Source organism: Heptranchias perlo, unplaced genomic scaffold, assembly GCF_035084215.1.
Source record: "Heptranchias perlo isolate sHepPer1 unplaced genomic scaffold, sHepPer1.hap1 HAP1_SCAFFOLD_44, whole genome shotgun sequence".
Taxonomy (NCBI): domain Eukaryota; kingdom Metazoa; phylum Chordata; class Chondrichthyes; order Hexanchiformes; family Hexanchidae; genus Heptranchias; species Heptranchias perlo.
The window spans coordinates 10,583,738-10,605,620 of NW_027139453.1; the positions used below are offsets into that span (position 1 = coordinate 10,583,738).

Sequence of the window (21,883 nt, forward strand, 5' to 3'; positions counted from 1 at the left end):
TACTAACTTTTTGATTTTCTTGCACTCGGAACCCCAGATCCCTTTTTACTGCAGTACTTTCCAGTTTCTCGCCATTAAGATAATAACTTGCTCTCTGATTTTTCCTGCCAAAGTGCATTACCTCACATTTTCAAATATTGTATTGCATCTGCCAAATTACCGCCCACTCACCCAGCCTGTCTATATCCCTTTGTAGGTTTTTTATGTCCTCCACACTCTCTACTTTCCAACCCATCTTTTTATCATCTGCAAACTTTGATATGTTACACTTGGTCCCCTCCTCCAAATCGTTAATATAGATTGTAAAGAGCTGGGTACCCAGCACCGACCCCTGCGGAACACCACAGGCCATTGATTGTCAGTCCGAGAATGAACCATCTATCACAACTCTCTGCTTCCTGTTAGATAACCAACCCTCCACCCATGCCAGAATATTACCCCCAATCCAGTGATTCTTTATCTTGACCAATAATCTGTTCTGTGGCACCTTGTCGAATGCCTTCTGGAAGTCTAAATACACTACGTCCACTGGTTCCCCTTTATCCACCCTTTACGTTATGTCCTCAAAGAACTCAAGCAAATTTGTCAGGAATGACTTCCCCTTCGTAAAGCCATGCTGACTTTGTCCTATTAAATTATGTTTATCCAAATGTTCCGCTACTGTCTCCTTAATAATAGACTCCAAAATTTTACCCACCACAGATGTTAGGCTAACTGGTCTCTAATTTTCAGCCTTCTGCCTACTACCCTTTCGAAATAAGTGTTTTACATGAGCAGTTTTCCGATCTGCCGGGACCTTTGCCGAGTCCAGAGAATTTTGGAAAATTATTGCCAAACCATCCGCAATCCCCACTGCCACTTCCCTCAAGACCCTAGGATGTAAGCAATCCGGTCCAGGGGATTTATCCGCCTTGAGTCCAATTAATTTACTGAGTACCAATTCCTCAGTAATTTTAATCGAATTTCGCTCCTCCCCCCCGCCCCCCTAGAGCCCCCTGTTTGTCCAGTGCTGGGCTATTCTTAGTGTCCTCTACCGTAAATACTGAAAAAAAAATTTGTTCAGCATTTTTGCCATCTCCATATTTCCCACCATTAATTTCCCGGTCTCATCCTCTAAGGGACCTACGTCTGCCTAAGCCACCCTTTTTCTTTTTATGTAACTATAGAAACCCTTGCTATCTGTCTTTATATGTTGATCTAATTTATTTTCATAATCTATCTTCCCTTTCTTTATCAATCCTTTCGTTACTTTTTTGTGTTTTGGGCTTTGGAGATTGGGGTTGTGTTTTTGGAGTTTGAGATTTGCATTATGTTTTTGGGATTGAGATTGGTATTTTCTTTTTGGGATTGAGATTGGGATTGTGTTTCAGGGGATTGAGATTGGGGTTGTATTTTTGAGGATTGAGATTGGGATTTTGTGTTTGGGGATTGAGATTGGGATTGTGTTTCTAGTGATTGAGACTGGGGTTCTGCTTTCGGTCATTGAGATTGTGATTGTGTTTTGTGGCTTTGAGATTGTGCTTGTGATTTTGAGATTGAGATTGTTTTGTGGGGATTGGGATTGCGATTGTATTTTTATTGATCGAGATTGGGATTGTGTTTTTGGTGATTGAGATTGGGATTGTGTTTTGGGTTTTTTAGATTGGGGTTGTGTTTTTGGGGATTGAGATTGGGATTGTGTATTGGGGGCTTGAGATTGGGATTTTAACTCTGGTGATTGAGATTGGGATTGTGTTTTGAGGATTGAGATTGGGATTGTCTTTTTGGGATTGAGATTGGGATTGTGTTTTAGGGGATTGAGATTGGGGTTGTATTTTTGAGGATTGAGATTGGGATTTTGTGTTTGGGGATTGAGATTGGGATTGTGTTTCTAGTGATTGAGACTGGGGTTCTGCTTTCGGGCATTGAGATTGTGATTGTGTTTTGTGGCTTTGAGATTGTGCTTGTGATTTTGAGATTGAGATTGTTTTGTGGGGATTGGGATTGCGATTGTATTTTTATTGATCGAGATTGGGATTGTGTTTTTGGTGATTGAGATTGGGATTGTGTTTTGGGTTTTTTAGATTGGGGTTGTGTTTTTGGGGATTGAGATTGGGATTGTGTATTGGGGGCTTGAGATTGGGATTTTAACTCTGGTGATTGAGATTGGGATTGTGTTTTGAGGATTGAGATTGGGATTGTCTTTTTGGGATTGAGATTGGGATTGTGTTTTAGGGGATTGAGATTGGGATTGTGTTTGGCGATTGAGATTGGGATTGTGTTTTCCGTTATTGAGATTGGGATTGTGTTTTGGGGCATTGAGATTGGGATTGTGCTTTTGGGGTTGAGATCGTGATTCTGTTCTGGGGATTGAGATTTAGTTCGTATTTTTAGTGAATGAGATTCGAATTTTGTTTTTGCGGATTGAGATTGAGAAAGTGTTTTGGTGATTGAGATTGGGATTGTGTTTTTGAGCAATGAGATTTGGATTGTGTTTTGGGGATTGAGATTGGGATTTTATATTTGGTGATTGAGATTGGAATTGTGTTTTGGGGATTGAGAATGGAATTGTCTTTTTGGGATTGAGATTGGGATTGTGTTTTAGGGGATTGAGATTGGGATTGTGTTTTCTGTTATTGAGATTGGGATTGTGTTTTGGGGATTGAGATTGGGATTGTTTTTACCGTTATTGAGATTGGGATTGTGATTTTGGGATTGAGATTGGGATTGTCTTTTTGGGATTGAGATTGGGATTGTATTTTCCGTTATTGAGATTGGGATTGTGTTTTTGGGATTGTCTTTTTGGGATTGAGATTGGGATTGTGTTTTAGGGGATTGAGATTGGGATTGTGTTTTAGGGGATTGAGATTGGGATTGTTTTTTTGAGGATTGAGATTGATTGTCTTTTTGAGATTGAGATTGGGATTGTGTTTTGGGGTTGAAATTGGAATTCTGTTATGGGGATTGAGATTTAGTTCGTATTTTCAGTGAATGAGATTCGAATTGTGTTTTTGGGGATTGAGATTGAGAAAGTGTTTTGGTGATTGGGATTGGGAAAGTGTTTTGGGGATTGAGATTAGCATTGTGTTTTTTGGGATTGATATTGGGATTGTGATTATGGTGATTGAGATTGGAATTTGTTTTGGCGATTGAGGCTTGGATTGTGTTTTGGGGATTCATATTGGGATTGGGTTTTGATTGAGATTGGGATTGTGTTTTGGGATTGAAATTGGGATTTTGTTTTGTGATTGAGATTTTGATTGTGTTTTTGGGGATTGAGTTTGGGGTTGTATTTTGGGGGATTGCGATTTGGGTTGTGATTTGGGGATTCAGATTGGAATTGTACTTTTGGGATTGAGATTGGGATTGTTTTTTGGCGATTAAGACTTGAATTGTGTTTTTCGGATTCAGATTGGGATTGTCTTTTTGGGATTGAGATTGGGATTGTGTTTTAGTGGATTGAGATTGGGATTTTATTTTTGAGGATTGAAATTGCGATTGTGTGTTTGGGGATTGAAGTTGCTTGCCTTTTGGGATTGAGTTTGGGATTTTGTTTTGGGGGATTGATATTGGAATAGTGTTTTTGTGGATTGAGATTGGGATTGTGTTTCTGGGTAATTAGATTGGAATTCTGTAATGGGGATTGAGATTTAGTTAGTATTTTTAGTGAAAGAGATTCGAATTGTGTTTTTGGGGATTGAGATTGTGTTTTGTGGGTTTGAGATGGGGAATGTGTTTTTGCTGATTGAGATTCAGATTGAGATTGTGTTTTTGTAATTTGAGATTGAGATTGTGTTTTTGAATTGAGATTGGGATTGTTTTGTGGGGATTGAGATTGGGATCGTGTTTTTAGTGAGCGAGATTGGGATTGTGTTTTGGTGATTGAGATTTGGAGTATGTTTTTGTGGATTAAGATTGGGATTGTGTTTTCGAATTGAAATTGGGATTGTCCTTTTGGTGATTGTGATTGGGATTTTATTTACGGGATTGAGATTGGGATTGTGTTTTAGGGGATTGAGATTGGGATTGTGTTTTTGGTGATTAAGTTTGGGATGTTGATTTTTGGATTGAGATTGTGTTTCTGTTTTGGGGGAGTGAGTTTGTGATTTGATTTTGTGGGATTGAGATTGGGATTTTGTTTTTGGTGATTGAGATTAGGATTGTGTTTTTGGGGATTTAGATTGAGATTTTGTTTTCGAGATAGAGATTGGGATTGTGTTTATAGTGATTGAGATTGGGATTGTGTTTTATGGGATTGAGATTGGGATTGTGTTTTTTGGATTGAGATTGGGATTTTGTTTTTGAGATTGCGATTTCAGATTGTGTTTTTGGGATTGAGATTTGAGATTGTGTTTTTGTGGTAGAGATTGCGATTGTTTCCTTGTTGATTGAGTTGGCATTTTTGGGGGGCTTGAGATTGGGAATGTGTTTTTGTGATTGAGATTGGAATTGTGTTTTTGGTGATTGAGACTGGGATTGTGTTTTTTTCGGGTTGAGATTGGGTTTAGTGTTTTTCGGGATTTAGATTGAGATTTTGTTTTCGAGATAGAGATTGGAATTGTGTTTTTAGTGATTGAGATTGGGATTGTGTTTTGGGGAGTGAGATTGGGATTTTGTTTTTGAGACTAAGATTGGGATTGTGTTTTGTGGGATTGAGATTGGGATTGTGTTTTTGGGATTGAGATTGTGTTTTGGGGATTGAGATTTGAGATTGTGTTTTTGTGGTCGAGATTGGGATTGTTTTCTTGGTGATTGAGATTGGGATTGTGTTTTTGGGATTGAGATTTGAGATTGTGTTTTTGGGATTGAGATTTGAGATTGTGTTTTTGTGATAGAGATTGGGATTGTGTTTTGGGGGATTGAGTTTGGGATTTTTTTTGGTGATTGAGACTGGGATTGCGTTTTGGTGATTGAGATTAGGATTGTGTTTTGGGATTGTGTTTTTGGGGATTGAGATTAGATGTGTCTTTTGGGGGATTGAGATTGTGAATGTATTTTGTGCGTTTGAGATTGGGATTGTGTTTTGAAGATTGGGATTGGAAATTACTTTTGGGATTGAGATTGGGATTGTGTTTTTTGGGATTGAGATGGGGATTGTGTTTATGGGGTTTGAGATTGGAATTTGTTTTGGTGATTGAGACTTGGATTGTATTTTGGGGATTGGGATTGTGTTTTGATGGAGATTGGGATTGTGTTTTGGAATTTAATTTGGGATTTTGTTTTGGGATTGAGATTGGGATCGTATTTTGGGGGATTAAGGTTTGGATTGTGTATTGGGGGATTGAGATTTGGATTGTGTTTTGGAGTATTGAGATTGACTTTGTAATTTGGGGATTCAGATTGGAATTGTGTTTTTGGGATTGAGATTGGGATTGTGTTTTTGAGGATTGAGATTGGATTTGTGTTTTTGAGGATTGAGATTGGGATTGGGTTTTGGGAATTGAGATTGGGATTCTGTTTTTGGGATTGAGATTGGGATTGTATCTTTGGGATTGAGATTGGGATGGCATTTTTGGGATTGAGATTGTGATTGTGTTTTGGGGGATTGAGTTTGGAATTTGTTTTGGTGATCGAGACTTGGATTGTGTTTTGTGGATTGAGATTGGGACTGTGTTTTGGTGATTGTGTTTGGGAATGTGTTTTTGGGATTGAGATTAGGATTGTGTTTTTGTGGATTGAGATTGGGATTGTGTTTTGTGGGATTGAGACTGCGATTGAATTCTGGGGATTGAGATTGGGATTTTGTTTTAGGATTGAGATTGGGATTGTTTTTTTGTGTTTGAGATTAGGATTGTGTTTTGGGGGATTGAGATTGGGATTGTTTTTTTGGGAATGAAGATTGCTTTTTTTTTAAGAATTGAGATTTGGATTTTGTTTTGGGGATTGAGATTGTGATTGTGTTTTTGGGGATTGAGACTGGGATTTGTTTGAGGGGATTCAGTTTAGGATTGTGTTTTTGATGATTGAGATTGGGATTGTGTTTTTGGGAATGAGATTGGGATTTTGTTTTGGGGTTTGAGAATGGCATTGGGTTTGGTGATTGATATTGGGATTCTCCTTTTGCGATTGAGATTGTGATTGTGTTTTGAGGGATTGAGATTGTTTTTGTGTTTAAGGATTGAGATTGGGGTTTTGTTTTGGGCATTATGATAGTGATTGTGTTTTGGAGGATTCAGTTTAGGATTGTGTTTTTGGGGATTGAGATTGGGATTGTTTTTTGGGGATTGAGATTGGGGTTTGTGTTTTGCGGATTGAGAATGGCAATGGTTTTTGGGATTGAAATTGGGATTGTGTTTTTAGGGATTTAGATTGGATTGTGTTTTTGGGGATTGTGATTCGGATTGTGTTTTCGGGGATTGAGATTGGGATTGTGTTTTGGGGATTGAGATTGGGATTGTGTTTTCGGAATTGAGAATGGCAATGGGCTTTGGGATTGAAATTTCGATTTTGTTTTGGGTTTGAGATTAGGATTGTGTTTTTGGGGATTGTGATTGTGATTTTGTTTGGGGGATTGAGATTGCTGTTGTGTTTAAAGATTGAGATTGGGACTTTGTTTTTGGGATTGAGATTGTGATTGTGTTTTTGGGGATTGAGATTGGGATTGTGTTTTGGGGGAATTAGTTTAGGATTGTGTTTTGGAGGATTGAGATTGGAATTGTGTTTTTGTTTATTTAGATTGGGATTTTGTCTTGCTGATTGAGATTGGGATTGTGTTTTTGGGAGTTAAGATTGCTTTTGTGTTTAAGAATTGAGATTGGGATTTTGTTTTGGGGATTGACATTGTGATTGTGTTTTTGTGGATTGAGTTTGGGATTGTTGTTTTGGGGATTCAGTTTAGGATTGTGTTTTTACGGATTGAGATTGGAATTGTGTTTTTTGTTATTTAGATTGGGATTTTGTTTTGGTGATTGAGATTGGGATTGTGTTTTTGTGGATTGAGTTTACGATTGTGTTTTTGGGATTGAGATTGTGATTGCGTTTTTGAGGATTGAGATTGGAATTGTGTTTTTTGCTATTTATATTGGGATTTTGTTTTGGTGATTGAGATTGGGATTGTGTTTTGCGTTTAAGGTTGAGATTGTGTTCAGGAATTAAGAATGATGTTGTGTTTTGATTATTGCGATTGGACTTGTATTTTGGGGACTGAGATTGGGATTTTGTTTTTGGTATTGAGATTGGGATTGTGTTTTGGGGGATTGGGATTATGTTTTGGGAATGAGATTGGAGTTGTTTTTTGTGGATTGAGGTTGTGGTTGCATTTTGCTGATTGAAATTGGAGTTGTGTTTTGGGGATTGAGATTGGGGTTGTGTTTTGGGGGTGAGTTTGTTGTTGTGTTTTGGGGATTGTGATGGGTTGAGTTACACAGATAAAGATTGGGTTTCTGTTTACAGATACAGGTTTGTTTATGTTTTTTATGATTGAGATTGTGCCTTTGGGGATTGCGATCAAGGTATTTTCAAAATTGATATTGGGGTATCTTTTGGGATTGAATTTCTAGTTGTAATTTTTGATTGAAATTCGGGTTTAGTTTTGGGAATTGGGATTGTGTTTTGGGGATTGGGATTGTATTTTGAGGATTGAGGTTGGAGTTGTGTTTTTGGGATTATGATTGCGATTGTATTTTGGTATTGACATTTAGATTTTGTTTCAGGATTGAAATTGATGCTATGTTTTGGGATTGAGATTGGGGCTGTTTTTAAGGGATTGAGATTGAGGTTGTGTAATGGGGATTGAGTTTGGGATTGTTTTTTTGGGGATTGAGATTGAGGTTGTGTATTGGGGATTGAAATTGGAGTTGTGTTTGGGGATTAAGATTGGGTTAAGTTTTTGTGATTGATATTGGGGTTGTGTTTTGGGGATTGAGGTTGTGATTGTGTTTTGGGATTGAGATTGGGTTGTGTTTTCTGGGTATGAGATCGGTTGTGCTTTGGGATTGAGATTGGGTTTTGTTTTGGGGATTGAGATTGGGTTGTGTTTTAGGGATTGAGATTGGGTTGTGTTTTGGGGATTGAGATTGGGATTGTGTTTTGGGGATTGAGATTGAGATTGGGTTGTGTTTTGGGGATTGAGATTGGGTTGTGTTTTGGGGATTGAGATTGAGATTGGGTTGTATTTTGGGGATTGAGATTGAGATTGGGTTGTATTTTGGGGATTGAGATTGGGTTGTGTTTTGGGGATTGAGATTGGGATTGTGTTTTGGGGATTGAGATTGAGATTGGGTTGTATTTTGGGGATTGAGATTGGGTTGTGTTTTGGGGATTGAGATTGGGATTGTGTTTGGGAGATTGAGATTGAGATTGGGTTGTGTTTTGGGGATTGAGATTGAGATTGGGTTGTATTTTGGGGATTGAGATTGGGTTGTGTTTTTGGGGATTGAGATTGAGATTGGGATTGTGTTTTGGGGATTGAGATTGGGTTGTGTTTTGGGGATTGAGATTGAGATTGGTTTTGGTGCTCAGATTCAAATTGTGGTAGGGTTTCGGATTGTGATGTGGATTGGGTTTGGGCTTTGGATTGGGATTGAGATTGAGATTGTTGTTAGGTCTGGGATTGAGATTTAAATTAGGTTTGTTATTCGGTTTAGCATTGGGATTCAGATTGGGATTTTTTTTATTATTCGTTCATGGGATGAGGGCGTCGCTAGCAAGGCCATCATTTATTGCCCATCCCTAATTGCCCTTGAGAAGGTGATGGAGAGCCACCTTCTTGAACCGCTGCAGTCTGTGTGGTGAAGGTTCTCCCACAGTGCCGGTGCCTCGTGGTCCGATGCTGGCTGGTCCGTCAGGTTTTAGTCTTATTATTACTTTTTTAAGCGATATTTTACAACTGTGTGGCTAGGTCGGCCATTTCAGAGGGCAATTAAGAATCAACCACATTGCTGTGAGTCTGGAGTCACATATAGGCCAGACCAGGTAATGTCCTTCCCTAAAGGACTTTAGTGAACCAGATGGGTTCTTATGATATTCCAGTAGTTTCATGGCCACCATTACTGATACTAGTACTTTAATTCCAGATTTTATTTCATTAATTGAATTTAAATTCCCCAGCTGCCGTGGTGGGATTTGAACTCATGACTCCGGATTATTTGTCCAGGCCTCTGGATTTCCAGTCCAGTAAAATAACCACTATGCTACCGTACCCCCATTGAGGTTGTGGTTGGATTTGGGATTGTGATAGCAATTGAGTTTGTGTTTGTGTTTGGGATTGTGTTTGGGATTGTGATGAGGATTGATATTGGGATTGGGATTGGGTTTGGGATGGTGATGGGGATTGAGATTGGGATTGGCATTGGGTTTGAGCTTGAGATTGGGGTTGAGATTGGGATTGGGATTGAGATTGAGATTGGGATTGCCACTGTGGTTGGGATTGATATTGAGTTTGGTGTTGAGATTGAGATTGGGATTGATATTATGGTTGGGATTCAGATTGAGTTTGGGATTGAGTTTGGGATTGAGTTTGGGATTGAGATTGGGATTGGGATTGAGATTGGGATTGGGATTGAGTTTGAGATTGAGATTGAGATTGGGATTGAGTTTGAGTTTGAGATTGAGATGGCAATTGGGTTTGGGTTTGGGTTTGAGATTGAGATTGGGATTGAGATTGGGATTGAGTTTGAGATTGAGATTGGGATTGAGATTGAGATTGGGATTGAGATTGAAATTGGGTTTGAGTTTGAGATTGGGTTTGGGTTTGAGATTGGGATTGGGTTTGGATTTGAGATTGAGATTGAGATTGGGATTGAGATTGGGATTGGGTTTGGGTTTGAGATTGAGATTGAGATTGGGATTGAGATTGGGATTGAGTTTGAGATTGAGATTGGGATTGGGTTTGGGTTTGAGATTGAGATTTGGATTGAGATTGAGATTGGGTTTGGGATTCGGAATGAGATTGAGATTGGGATTGAGAATGGGATTGGGTTTGGGTTTGAGATTGGGATTGGGTTTGGGTTTGAGATTGAGATTGAGATTGTGATTGAGATTGAGATTGGGATTGAGATTGGGTTTGGGATTGGAATTTAGTTTGTGATTGGGATTGAGATTGGATTTGGGATTGTGGTTGGGTTTTGGATTGTGATAGGGATTGAGATTTGTGTTTGGGATTGTGATGGGGATTCAGATTGGGATTGGGATTGGGTTTGATCTAGAGGTTGATCTTGGGTTCAGGATTGTGATGGGGATTGTGATTGGGATTGGGTTTAGGATTGAGATTGAGATTGGGTTTGGGTTTGTGATTGGGATTGAGATTGAGATTGGGATTGAGAGTGGGATCGGGATTGAGAGTGGGATTGGGATTGAGAGTGGGATTGGGATTGAGATTGTGGTTGGGTTTGGGATTGAGACTGCAATTGAGGTTGGCGTTGGGATTTGTAAGTCTTTGAATCAATCTGACCTAACTATAAATCGGAATGCAATCATTGTGTATCTCCTGTTTTTGAAGTGCATGTGATTGCCTCTCCCTCTCTCCTATCTCCAGGGGACATCATGGGTTCAGCGATGGAGAATCTCGATGGTTTATTGAGACTACCCACGGGATGTGGGGAGCAGAATATGGTGAAATTCGCCCCTAATATCTATGTACAGAGGTACCTGAATCAAACCAATCAGCTCACCGAGGAAATCCAGGCCAAGGCGATCAGCTTCCTACAGACAGGTACGATGCTTTCAAGAGTCTCCGCATCCAAATGATCCCCACCCCCAGGTGTTGAGTCTCTCGATGGGTTCATGTGGGTTAGCTCCCTGCCAGGTTCTCGTACGCGGGGACCTGAAGTCATACCCAGCCCCAGACGGAGAGGATGAAGTGTTCCTCCCTCTGATAGAGACTGGGTGGGTCAGTGGGTCACACAGTGTGAGTGTGTGGGGAATTGTGTGAGTTTCAGTATGTTTATGTATCTTAGTGTGTACACGAGTGTGTATGTGTGTGTCTCTCTCTCTCTTTGTCACTCTGCCTGTGCTAATGCCTTGTTTGTGTTTGAATTACTATGGGTCTGTCCGTGTGAATCATTTTGCCTGCATCATTGTGTCTGTCTGTTTCCCCTCTCTGTCTGTCTGTCTCTCTCAGTCCCTTTGTGTCTCCATCTCTGTCTCTCTTTCTCTCTCTGTTGTCTCTCTCTGTGTCGCTACATCTGTCTCTCTTTCACGCTCTGTCTGCTCTCTCTCTGTGTCTCTATCTCTGTTTCTCTTTAACTCTCTGTTGTCATAGATTCATAGAGTCATAGAGTTATACAGCAGGGATGGAGGCCCTTCGGCCCGTCGTGTCCGCGCCGGCCATCAGCCCTGTCTATCTAATCCCATATTCCAGCATTTGGTCCGTAGCCTTGTATGCTGTGGCATTTCAAGTGCTCATCCAAATGCTTCTTGAATGTTGTGAGGGTTCCTGCCTCCACAACCCTTTCAGGCAGTGAGTTCCAGACTCCAACCACCCTCTGGGTGAAAAAGTTATTTCTCAAATCCCCTGTAAACCTCCCGCCTTTTACCTTGAACCTATGTCCCCTTGTTATAGAACCCTCAACGAAGGGAAAAAGCTCCTTTGTATCCATCCTATCTGTGCCCCTCATAATTTTGTACACCTCAATCATGTCCCCCCTCAGCCTCCTCTGCTCCAAGGAAAACAAACCCAATCTTCCCAGTCTCTCTTCATAGCTGAAGCGCTCCAGCAATGGTAACATCCTGGTGAATCTCCTCTGCACCCTCTCCAAAGCGATCACATCCTTCCTGTGGTGTGGCGACCAGAACTGCACACAGTACTCCAGCTGTGGCCTAACCAGTGTTTTATACAGCTCCATCATAACCCCCTTGCTCTTATATTCTATGCCTCGGCTAATAAAGGCAAGTATCCAATATGCCTTCTTTACCACCTTATCTACCTGTTCCGCCGCCTTCAGGGATCTGTGAACTTGCACACCAATATCCCTCTGACCCTCTGTCTTGCCTAGGGTCCTCCCATTCATTGTCTATTCCCTTGCCTTGTTAGTCCCTCCAAAGTGCATCACCTCGCAGTTTTCCGGGTTAAGTTCCATTTGCCACTGATCCGCCCATCTGACCAACCCATCTATATCGTCCTGCAGACTGAGGCTATCCTCCTCGCTATTTACCACCCTACCAATTTTTGTATCATCAGCGAACTTACTGATCATACCTTTTACATTCATATCCAAGTCATTAATGTAGACCACAAACAGCAAGGGACCCAGCACCGATCCCTGTGGTACCCCACTGGCCACAGGCTTCCAGTCACAAAAACAACCTTCGACCATCACCCTCTGCCTTCTGCCACGAAGCCAGTTTTGTATCCAAAGTGCGAAGGCACCCTGGATTCCATGGGCTCGTACCTTCTTGACCAGTCTCCTGTGGGGGACTTTATCGAAGGCCTTACTGAAATCCATGTATACCACATCCACTGCGTTAGCCTCATCCACACGCCTCGTCACCCCCTCAAAAAATTCAATCAAATTAGTCAGACATGATCTTCCCTTGACAAAGCCATGTTGACTATTCCTGATTAATCCCTGCTTCTCCAAGTGGAGACGAATTTTGTCCTTCAGAATTTTTTCCAATAATTTTCCTGCCACTGATGTTAGGCTCACTGGCCTGTAGTTCCCCGGTTTTTCCCTACTCCCCTTCTTGAATAATGGTATTACATTAGCGGTTCTCCAGTCCTCTGGCACATCCCCTGTGGCCAGAGAGGTTCTGAATATATGTGTCAGAGCCCCCGCAATCTCCTCCTTTGCCTCACACAGTAGCCTGGGATACATTTCGTCCGGGCCTGGGGATTTATTCATTTTTAGGCCTGCGAAAACCGCCAATACCTCCTCCCGCTCGATGTTAATATGTTCGAGTATATCACAGTCCCCCTGCCGTATTTCTATGTCTACATCGTCCTTCTCCATAGTGAAAACAGATACAAAAAATTCATTAGAACCCCTCCTACATCTGCCGGCTCCACACACAGATTGCCATTTTTGTCCCGAATGGGCCCTATTTTTTCCCTAGTCATCGTCTTACCCTTAATATACTTATAAAACATCTTAGGATTTTCCTTTATTTTGCTCGCCAGTGTTATTTCATGGCCCCTCCTTGATCTCCTAATTTCTTTTTTAAGTAACCCCCTGCACTTTTTGTACTCCTCTAGGGCTTCCTCCGTCTTTAGCCTTTTGTATCTGCCAAAAGCCCTCCTTTTTTTCCTAATCCATTCTCGTTTATCCCCTGACATCCAAGGTTCCCTGGAGTTCTTGGAACCACCCTTGACCTTTACGGGAACATGTTGCCATTGTATGGTCTCAATTTCCCTTCTGAAAGACTCCCATTGCTCCGATGCGGATTTTCCTACAAGCAGCTGATCCCAGTCCATTTTGGCCAGATCCTGCCTTATCCTATTAAAATCGGCCTTCCCCCAATTTAGAACCTTTATTTCCGGCCCCTCCCTGTCCTTTTCCATGACCACCTTAAATCTCACCGAATTATGGTCACTGTCACCAAAGTGCTCACCTACTAGCACTTCTTCCACTTGGCCGGCCACATTCCCTAGAATTAGGTCCAGTACCGCACCCTCTCTTATAGGACTTTCTGCATGCTGGCTCAAAAAGCTCTCCTGGATGCACGTTAAGAATTTTGTACCCTCTAAGCCTTTTACACTTTGAGTATCCCAGTTAATATTGGGGAAGTTGAAATCCCCCACTATTATTACCCTATTATTTGCACAATTTTCTGAGATTTGCCTGCATATCTGTTCCTCTATCTCCCCCTGACTGTTTGGGGGCCTGTAGTACACTCCCATCAAAGTGCTTGCCCCCTTTTTGTTTTTAAGCTCCACCCATATGGCCTCATTAGAGGAACCCGCTAATATATCATCCCTCCTTATGGCAGTAATTGATTCTTTAATTAATATTGCGACCCCCCCTCCTCTTATACCTCCCCCTCTGTCTCGCCTGAAGATTCTGTACCCCGGAATATTGAGCTGCCAGTCTTGCCCCTCCCTCAACCATGTCTCTGTGACAGCAACAATATCATACTCCCATGTGTTTATCAACACCTTCAGTTCATCCACCTTATTTGCAAGACTCCTTGCATTAAAATAGATGACATCCAGCCTTGCCCTCACATATTTGCCCTGTCTTCCAAGCTGACTTGTTTTTTTCTCTATATTTGGCTGCACAACTCCCCCTATTGTAGCTCCACTCTGTATCCCATCCCCCTGCCAAGTTAGTTTAACCCCCCCCCCCCCCCCCCCCCACAACAGTGCTAGCAAACCTCCCCGCAAGGATATTTGTCCCGCTCTGGTTCAGGTGCAACCCGTCTGACTTGTACAAGTCCCACCTTCCCCAGAAGCAGGCCCAGTGATCCAGGAAACTGAAACCATCCCTCCTGCACCAACTCTTTAGCCACGCATTCATCTGTTCTATCCTCCTATTTCTATACTCACTAGCCCGTGGCACTGGGAGCAATCCAGAGATTACAACATTTGAGGTCCTGCTCTTTAATCTGCTACCTAGCTCCCTAAATTCTTGATGCAGGACCTCATCTTCTTTCCTACCTATGTCGTTGGTCCCAATGTGGACCACGACCTCTGCCTGCTCCCCCTCCCCCTTGAGAATGCCCTGTAGCCGCTCAGTGACATGACTCTCTCTGAGTCTCTATCTCTGTCTCTCTTTCTCTCTCTGTCTTGCTATCGCTCTCTCTCTCTCTGTCTCTCTCTCTCTCTCCGTCTCTATCTCTGTATCCCTCTCTCTGCCTCTCTCTCTGTCTCTATCTCTGTCCCTCATTCTCTCTCTATCTGCCTCTGTCTCTGGCTCTCTCCATGTCTCTTCATTATCTATATTTCTCTCTCTCTCTGTCTCTCTGTCTCTCGTTCTCTATTTCTGTGTCTCTATCTATGTCTCCCTTTCTCTCTTTGTCTCTCTTTTTCTCTCTGTTTCTTTCTGTCTCTCTCCCACTGTTAATTTCTCTGTCTCTCTTTCCCTCTGTGTCTCCACCTCTGTCTCTATTTCTCTCTGCGTGTCTCTATCTCTGTCTCTCTTTCTCCCTGCATCTCTATCTCAGTCTATCTCTCTCTCTGTCTCTCTATCTCTGTCTCCCTTTCTCTCTCTGTGCCTCTATTTCTGTCTCTCTTTCTCTCTCTGTGTCTGCATCTCTGTATCTCTTTCTCTTTGATGTCTCTATCTCTGTCTCTCTTTCGCTCTGTGTTTCTATCTCTTTGTCTTTTTCTCTCTCTGTGCCCCTATCTCTGTCTCTATTTCTATCTGTGTCTCTATCTCTGTCTTTCTTTCTCTCTATCTCGGTCTCTTTTTCTCGGTGTGCCTCTATCTCTGTCTCTCTCTCTCTGTGTCTCTATCCGGGTCTCTCTCTCTCTCTGTATCTCTCTCTCTCTCATTCTCTCTCTGTATCCCTCTCTCTCTCTATCTCTCTCTCTCTTTGTCTCTCTCTCTCTTTGTCTCTCTCTCTTTCTCGCTCTGAATTTCTATCTCTGTCTGTCTGTCTCTCTCTCTGTGCCACGTTTAACCTAGAATTAATTCGTTCTCTCTCCTCCCCCACAGGTTACCAGCGCCAACTGACGTTCAAACACAATGATGGTTCCTTCAGCGCGTTCGGGGAGAGTGATCCCGAGGGGAACACTTGGTATCTGTTTCTCCACCCATTCCAGTCACACTCACAAACCATGGGCATCCCCAGTACACAGAGAGGGCACGGCCTGGCCTCTGGGGGACTCAGCCCCACACACACAGCAGACAAGGCCCAGGCTCTGTCCTCGGCCTGTAGTGAGACCCCCACCACTCGCCCCCCCACTCCCCGACGCATACACAGCAGGCAAGGCCCAGTCTCCATCCGCGGCCTGTGCTGCGACCTCACCCAACACACACACAGACAGCAGGCAAGGCCCAGGCTACGTCCCCGGCCTGTAGTGAGACTCCCACCCCACCACCCCCCAACACACACACACAGCAGGCAAGGTCCAGGCTCTGTCCCCGGCCTGTGCTGCGACCTCCACCCCCAAACACACACACACACACAACACACACATACAGAGCAGGCAAGGACCAGGCTCCGTCTCCGGCCTGTACTGTGTTAGCTAATCTCCCCGGGGGTGTCCACAATTGTCCTCAGTGACCCCATGGTTCGGGAGCGCGTTAATTTTCCTGGGTCCCTGCTCCTGAACCTGTCCTATGAATGGGAAAGTGTGTATTGGGTAAGAGAGTTATATTGTGAGAGAGAGAGTGGAGAGATAGAGAGTGGATAGAGAGAGAGAGGGGGGAGAGAGGGAAATAGAGACAGAGGGGAGAGAGAGAGGGAGGGAGAGAGAAATTGAGAGAGAGAGGGAGAGATTGAGAGAGAGAGGAGAGAGACAGAAAGAGTGAGAGGAGAGAGGCAGAGAGAGAGGAGAGAGAGGAGAGAGGGGGAGACAGAGAGAGGTGGACAGAGATTGGTGAGAGGCAGAGAGGGGAGAGACAGAGAGAGGTGGAGAAGAGCTTCAGAGAGGAGACAGAGAGGGGAAAGACAGAGAGAGAATAGAGAGAGAGAGAGGAGAGTGACAGAGAGAGAGAGGGAAAAAGAGAGACAAACAGACAGAGAGACTTACAGACAGAGAAGGGGGAGACAGGGAGGGAGACAGAGAGAGAGAGAGGAGGGAGGGAGAGAGAGAGGAGGGAGACGAGAGTGACAGGGACGGAGGGAGGTAGAGAGGGAGAGACAGAGTGAAAGAGAGACTGAGAAGGAGAGAAGGGGAGAGAGAGGGAGAGGCAGAGAAGGAGAGAGGGAGTGAGACAGGGAGAGAGTGAGTGAGACAGGGAGAGAGGGAGTGAGACAGGGAGAGAGGGAGAGAGGCAGAGAAGGATAGAGGGAGAGGGAGGGAGAGAGCTACAAGGAAGGAGAGAAGGAGAGGGGAGAGAGAAGGTGACAGAGAGAGAGAGACTGAGAAGGAGAGGCAGAGGGAGAGAGAGTGAGAGAGAGGGAGAGTCAGAGAAGTAGAGAGTGTGTGAGTCATGGAAAGAGACAGGGAGAGAGGGAGCGAGACGGGGAGAGAGGGAGCCAGACAGACAGAGACAGAGAGGGAGAAGGTGATGAAGACAGGTAGAAAGAGAAGGAGAGGAAGAGCTGGAGAGAGCGAGGAAGCGAGGGAGAGAGGAAGAGGGAGAGAGGGAGAAGGAGAGGAAGCGGAAGAAAGACAGAGAGGTGGAGGGCGCGAGATAGAAAGAGGGACACAGAGAGCGAGACACAGAGAGCGAGAGAAACAGAGAGCGAGAGAAACAGACAGCGAGAGAAACAGAGAGAGAGAGGAACACAGAGATAGAGAGAAACAGAGAGAGACTGAGAGACAGAGAAAGAGAGGAAGAGAGACAAAGTGAGACACAAGAGGAAGAGACAGATGGAGAGAGTGAGAGACGGAGACCGAGAGATTGGGAGGGAGAAAGTGTGGGACAGGGAGAGAGAGAGTGAAACAGAGGGGTGGGCGAGAGTGACATAGGCAGAAAGACAAAGAGAGAAAGGGAGAACGGGAGAGAGAGAGACAGAGAGGGAGATGAAGAATCGGAAAGACAGAGGGAGAGAGCGAGAAGGCAAACAGAGACAGAGAGAGACAGAAACACAGAGAGAGAAAGACATCGCGACACAGAGGCAGAGAGACAGACATAGACATAGAGAGAGAGAGACAAAGAGGGCGAGGGAGAGTGAGCAAGATACAGAGAGAAAGAGGGGAGAGATGGGAGAGAAAGAGAGAGAGGGCGAGGAAGAGAGAGGGGAGAAAGAGAGAATGAGGAAGAGAGGGGAAAGGGCAAGAGAGAGAGGCGGAGAGAGGGGAAGAGAGGGGAGAGAGGGGGGTAGAAAGACAGAGAGAGGGAGGGAGAGACAGAAGTACGGAACGGAGAGAGATAGAGAGAGGGAGTGAGAGAGATGGAGTGAGAGAGAGAGGGAGAAGTAGATAGATGCACCGCCGACGTGTTACTTCCTTGCACCCCTCTCTCTGACACACTCCGCACCTCCCTCTCTCTCATACTCTCTCATACTCTCTCTCCCTCTCTCTCCCTCTCTCTCTCTCTCACTCTCTCTCACTCTCTCACTCAATCTCTCTCTCACCCTCACTCCCTCACTCTCTCTCTCTTTCTCACTCAGGCTGACAGCCTTTGTGCTGAAATCCTTCCTCCAGGCTCGGACGTTTATCTTCATCGATGATTCCGTCCTTCGCCAGTCAACCAGATTCTTCCTCAAATACCGTCTGGAGTCGGGCTGTTTCGCCAGTGTGGGCCATTTGTGGAACAACGCCATGCAGGTAAAGGGGTTCGGGCGGTCATTTCTGAGGGAGTGCTGCACTGTTGGGGGTCAGTACTGAGGGCGTGCTGCACTGTCGGAGGGTCAGTGCTGAGGGAGTGCTGCACTGTCGGAGGGTCAGTGTTGAGGGAGCGCTGCACTGTCGGAGGGTCAGTACTGTGGGAGTGCTGCACTGTCAGAGGGTCAGTACTGAGGGAGTGCTGCACTGTCGGAGGGTCAGTACCGAGGGAGTGCTGCACTGTCGGAGGGTCAGTAATGAGGGAGCGCTGCACTGTCGGAGTCAGGAAGAGCATGCCAGCAGCAGCACCAGGCGTACCTAAAAATGATGTGCCAACCTGATGAAGCTACAACTCAGGACTACATGCATGCTAAACAGCGGAAGCAACATGCTATAGACAGAGCTAAGCGATTCCACAACCAACGAATCAGATCAAAGCTCTGCAGTCCTGCCACATCTAGTCGTGAATGGTGGTGGACAATTAAACAACTAACGGGAGGAGGAGGCTCTGCAAACATCCCCATTCTCAATGATGGCGGAGTCCAGCACGTGAGAGCAAATGACAAGGCTGAAGCGTTTGCAACCATCTTCAGCCAGAAGTGCCGAGTGGATGATCCATCTCAGCCTCCTCCCGATATCCCCACCATCACAGAAGCCAGTCTTCGGCCAATTCGATTCACTCCACGTGATATCAAGAAACGGCTGAGTGCACTGGATACAGCAAAGGCGATGGGTCCCGAAAACATCCCAGCTTTAGTGCTGAAGACTTGTGCTCCAGAACTAGCTGCGCCTCTAGCCAAGCCGTTCAAGTACAGCTACAACACTGGCATCTACCAGACAATGTGGAAAATTGCCCAGGCATGTCCTGTCCTCAAAAAGCAGGACAAATCCAATCCGGCCAATTACCGCCCCATCAGTCTAATCTCAATCATCAGCAAAGTGATGGAAGGTGTCGTCGACAGTGCTATCAAGCGGCACTGACTCACCAATAAACTGCTCACCGATGCTCAGTTTGGGTTCCGCCAGGACCACTCGGCTACAGACCTCATTGCAGCCTTGGTCCAAACATGGACAAAAGAGTTGAATTACAGAGGTGAGGTGAGAGTGACTGCCCTTGACATCAAGGCAGCATTTGACCGAGTGTGGCACCAAGGAGCCCTCGTAAAATTGAAGTCAATGGGAATCAGGGGGAAAACTCTACAATGGCCGGAGTCATACCTAGCACAAAGGAAGATGGTAGTGGTTGTTGTAGGCCAATCATCTCAGCCCCAGGGCATTGCTGCAGGAGTTCCTCAGGGCAGTGTCCTAGGCCCAACCATCTTCAGCTGCTTCATCAATGACCTTCGCTCCATCATAAGGTCAGAAATGGGGATATTCGCTGATGACTGCACAGTGTTCAGTTCCATTCGCAACCCCTCAGATAATGAAGCACTCCGAGCTTGCATGCAGCAAGACCTGGACAACATCCAGGCTTGGACTCATAAGTGGCAAGTAACATTCGCGCCAGATAAGTGCCAGGCAAAGGCCATCTCCAACAAGAAAGAGTCGAACCACCTCCCCTTGACATTCAACGGCATTACCATCGCCGAATCCCCCACCATCAACATCCTGGGGGTCACCATTGACCAGAAACTGAACTGGACCAGCCATATAAATACTGTGGCTACGAGAGCAGGTCAGAGGCTGGGTATTGTGCGCCGAGTGACTCAGCTCCTGACTCCACAAAGCCTTTCCACCATCTACAAGGCACAAGTCAGGAGTGTGATGGAATACTCTCCACTTGCCTGGATGAGTGCAGCTCCAACAACACTCAAGAAGCTCGACAACAACCAAGATAAAGCAGCCCGCTTGATTGGCACCCAATCCACCACCCTAAACATTCACTCCCTTCACCACCGGCGCACTGTGGCTGCAGTGTGCACCATCCAGAGGATGCACTGCAGCAACTTGCCAAGGCTTCTTCGACAGCACCTCCCAAACCCGCGACCTCTACCACCTAGAAGGACAAGGGCAGCAGGTACATGGGAACAACACCACCTGCACGATCCCCTCCAAGTCACACACCATCCCGACTTGGAAATATATCGCCGTTCCTTCATTGTCGCTGGGTCAAAATCCTGAACTCCCTTCCTAACAGCACTGTGGGAGAACAGTCACCATACGGACTGCAGCGGTTCAAGAAGGCGGCTCACCACCACCTTCTCGAGGGCAATTAGGGATGGGCAATAAATGCTGGCCTCGCCAGCGACGCCCACATCCCGTGAACGAATAAAAAAAAAAGTACCGAGGGAGCACTGCACTGTCGGATGGTCAGTACTGAGGGATTGCTGCACTGTCGGTGGATCAGTACTGAGGGAGTGGTGCACTGTCGGTGGATCAGTACTGAGGTAGCGCTGCACAGTCCAAGGGTGAGGACTGAGGGATTGCTGCACTATCGGTGGCTCAGTACTAGGGAGCGCTGCACTGTCGGAGGGTCAGTACCGAAGGAGCGCTGCACTATCGGTGGGTCAGTACTCAGGGAGCGCTGCACTGTCGGAGGGCCAGTACCAAAGGAGCGCTGCACTGTCGGATCTTGACTTGTTTCCATCCCCTCAGGGTGGAGTCGATGATCACATTTCGCTGTCAGCTTACGTCACCTCGACCTTACTCGAATTGAACAAAACGGACCGTTTGATGGTAAGAGACCTTTGGTCCTGGAGCGTTACGGCGCTCGGGGTTTGGAGGCGGGGGACGGGCGTGACAACGAGCTGTGACAGATTTGTGTGACGGAAATGTGGTGGACTGGTGTATCAAACCATCATGATGGCTTCGTGTGACAGACTGAGGTGTGACCTCCGTGAAGAGGAGAGCGGGATGAAGATTGGAAAAGGGAAAATATGAGACGGGGTTAGAGAGACAAGGGGTGAAAAAAGGAGACGGAGGGAACAGGGAGGTCGAGGGGTTCATGGGGGGCAAGCAGAGGTCAAGGGGGGCAGGGTGTCGAGTTGTGAGCGGGAGTACGGGGGTCATGGGGTCAATGGGTGATCAGTGGGACAGGGGGATGGGGGATTCACGAGTTGACAGCGGGACGGGTTGGTCAATGCGCTGATCAGGGAGACCCGGGGATCAAGGGATGTCAGGGGTGTTAATGGGGTTTCAGGGGTGCACGGGATCAAGGGGACGGGGGGTTAACGGGTGACGAGGGGTCAGGGTGACAAGCGTCAAGGGGTGATGAAGGGATGGGGACAGGGAGAACAGATGGTCAAAGGATGAAAGGGGGGCCAATGGAGGGTCAGAATGGAAAGGAGACAAGGTGGTTATCGGGGAGTGAGCGGGATAGCCAACAGCGGGATCAAAGGCGGTCAGGCCATCAAGGTGTGACGGGGGATCAGCGTGCAGGGGGTCAGAGGGGAAAGTTTGGGTCAACAGCGAGCGCGAGCTTGGGCTTGCCAACAAACTCACCGAGATGTTTCTGCTTCCAGGCCGAAGAGGTGTACAGAGAATGGCGGCATCAACCGACAAGCAGGTACCAGGAAGGTGAGTATCAACGTCCTGCCCCAGCCGTGGACCTCACTCCAGTCCATCACTGCTCGGTCTGGGCCCATACCCGACTCCAGTCCCTCACTGCCCGGGCTGGGCCGATACCTGACTCCAGTCCCTCACTGACCGGTC

The 21,883-nt window shown here is 45.5% G+C and overlaps 1 protein-coding gene across 1 annotated transcript in view; it reads left to right on the forward strand.

The window, feature by feature from the left end:
• The window catches only part of LOC137312964 (alpha-2-macroglobulin-like), a 144,823-nt gene that overhangs the window by 90,798 nt on the left and 32,142 nt on the right, over positions 1-21,883 (forward strand). Inside the window, exons 24-28 of the mRNA XM_067979323.1 lie at positions 10,454-10,630; positions 15,510-15,591; positions 18,079-18,235; positions 20,828-20,908; positions 21,694-21,748. Of these exons, the coding sequence (XP_067835424.1) occupies positions 10,454-10,630; positions 15,510-15,591; positions 18,079-18,235; positions 20,828-20,908; positions 21,694-21,748 (552 nt within the window). The remainder of the gene's footprint in view (positions 1-10,453; positions 10,631-15,509; positions 15,592-18,078; positions 18,236-20,827; positions 20,909-21,693; positions 21,749-21,883) is intronic.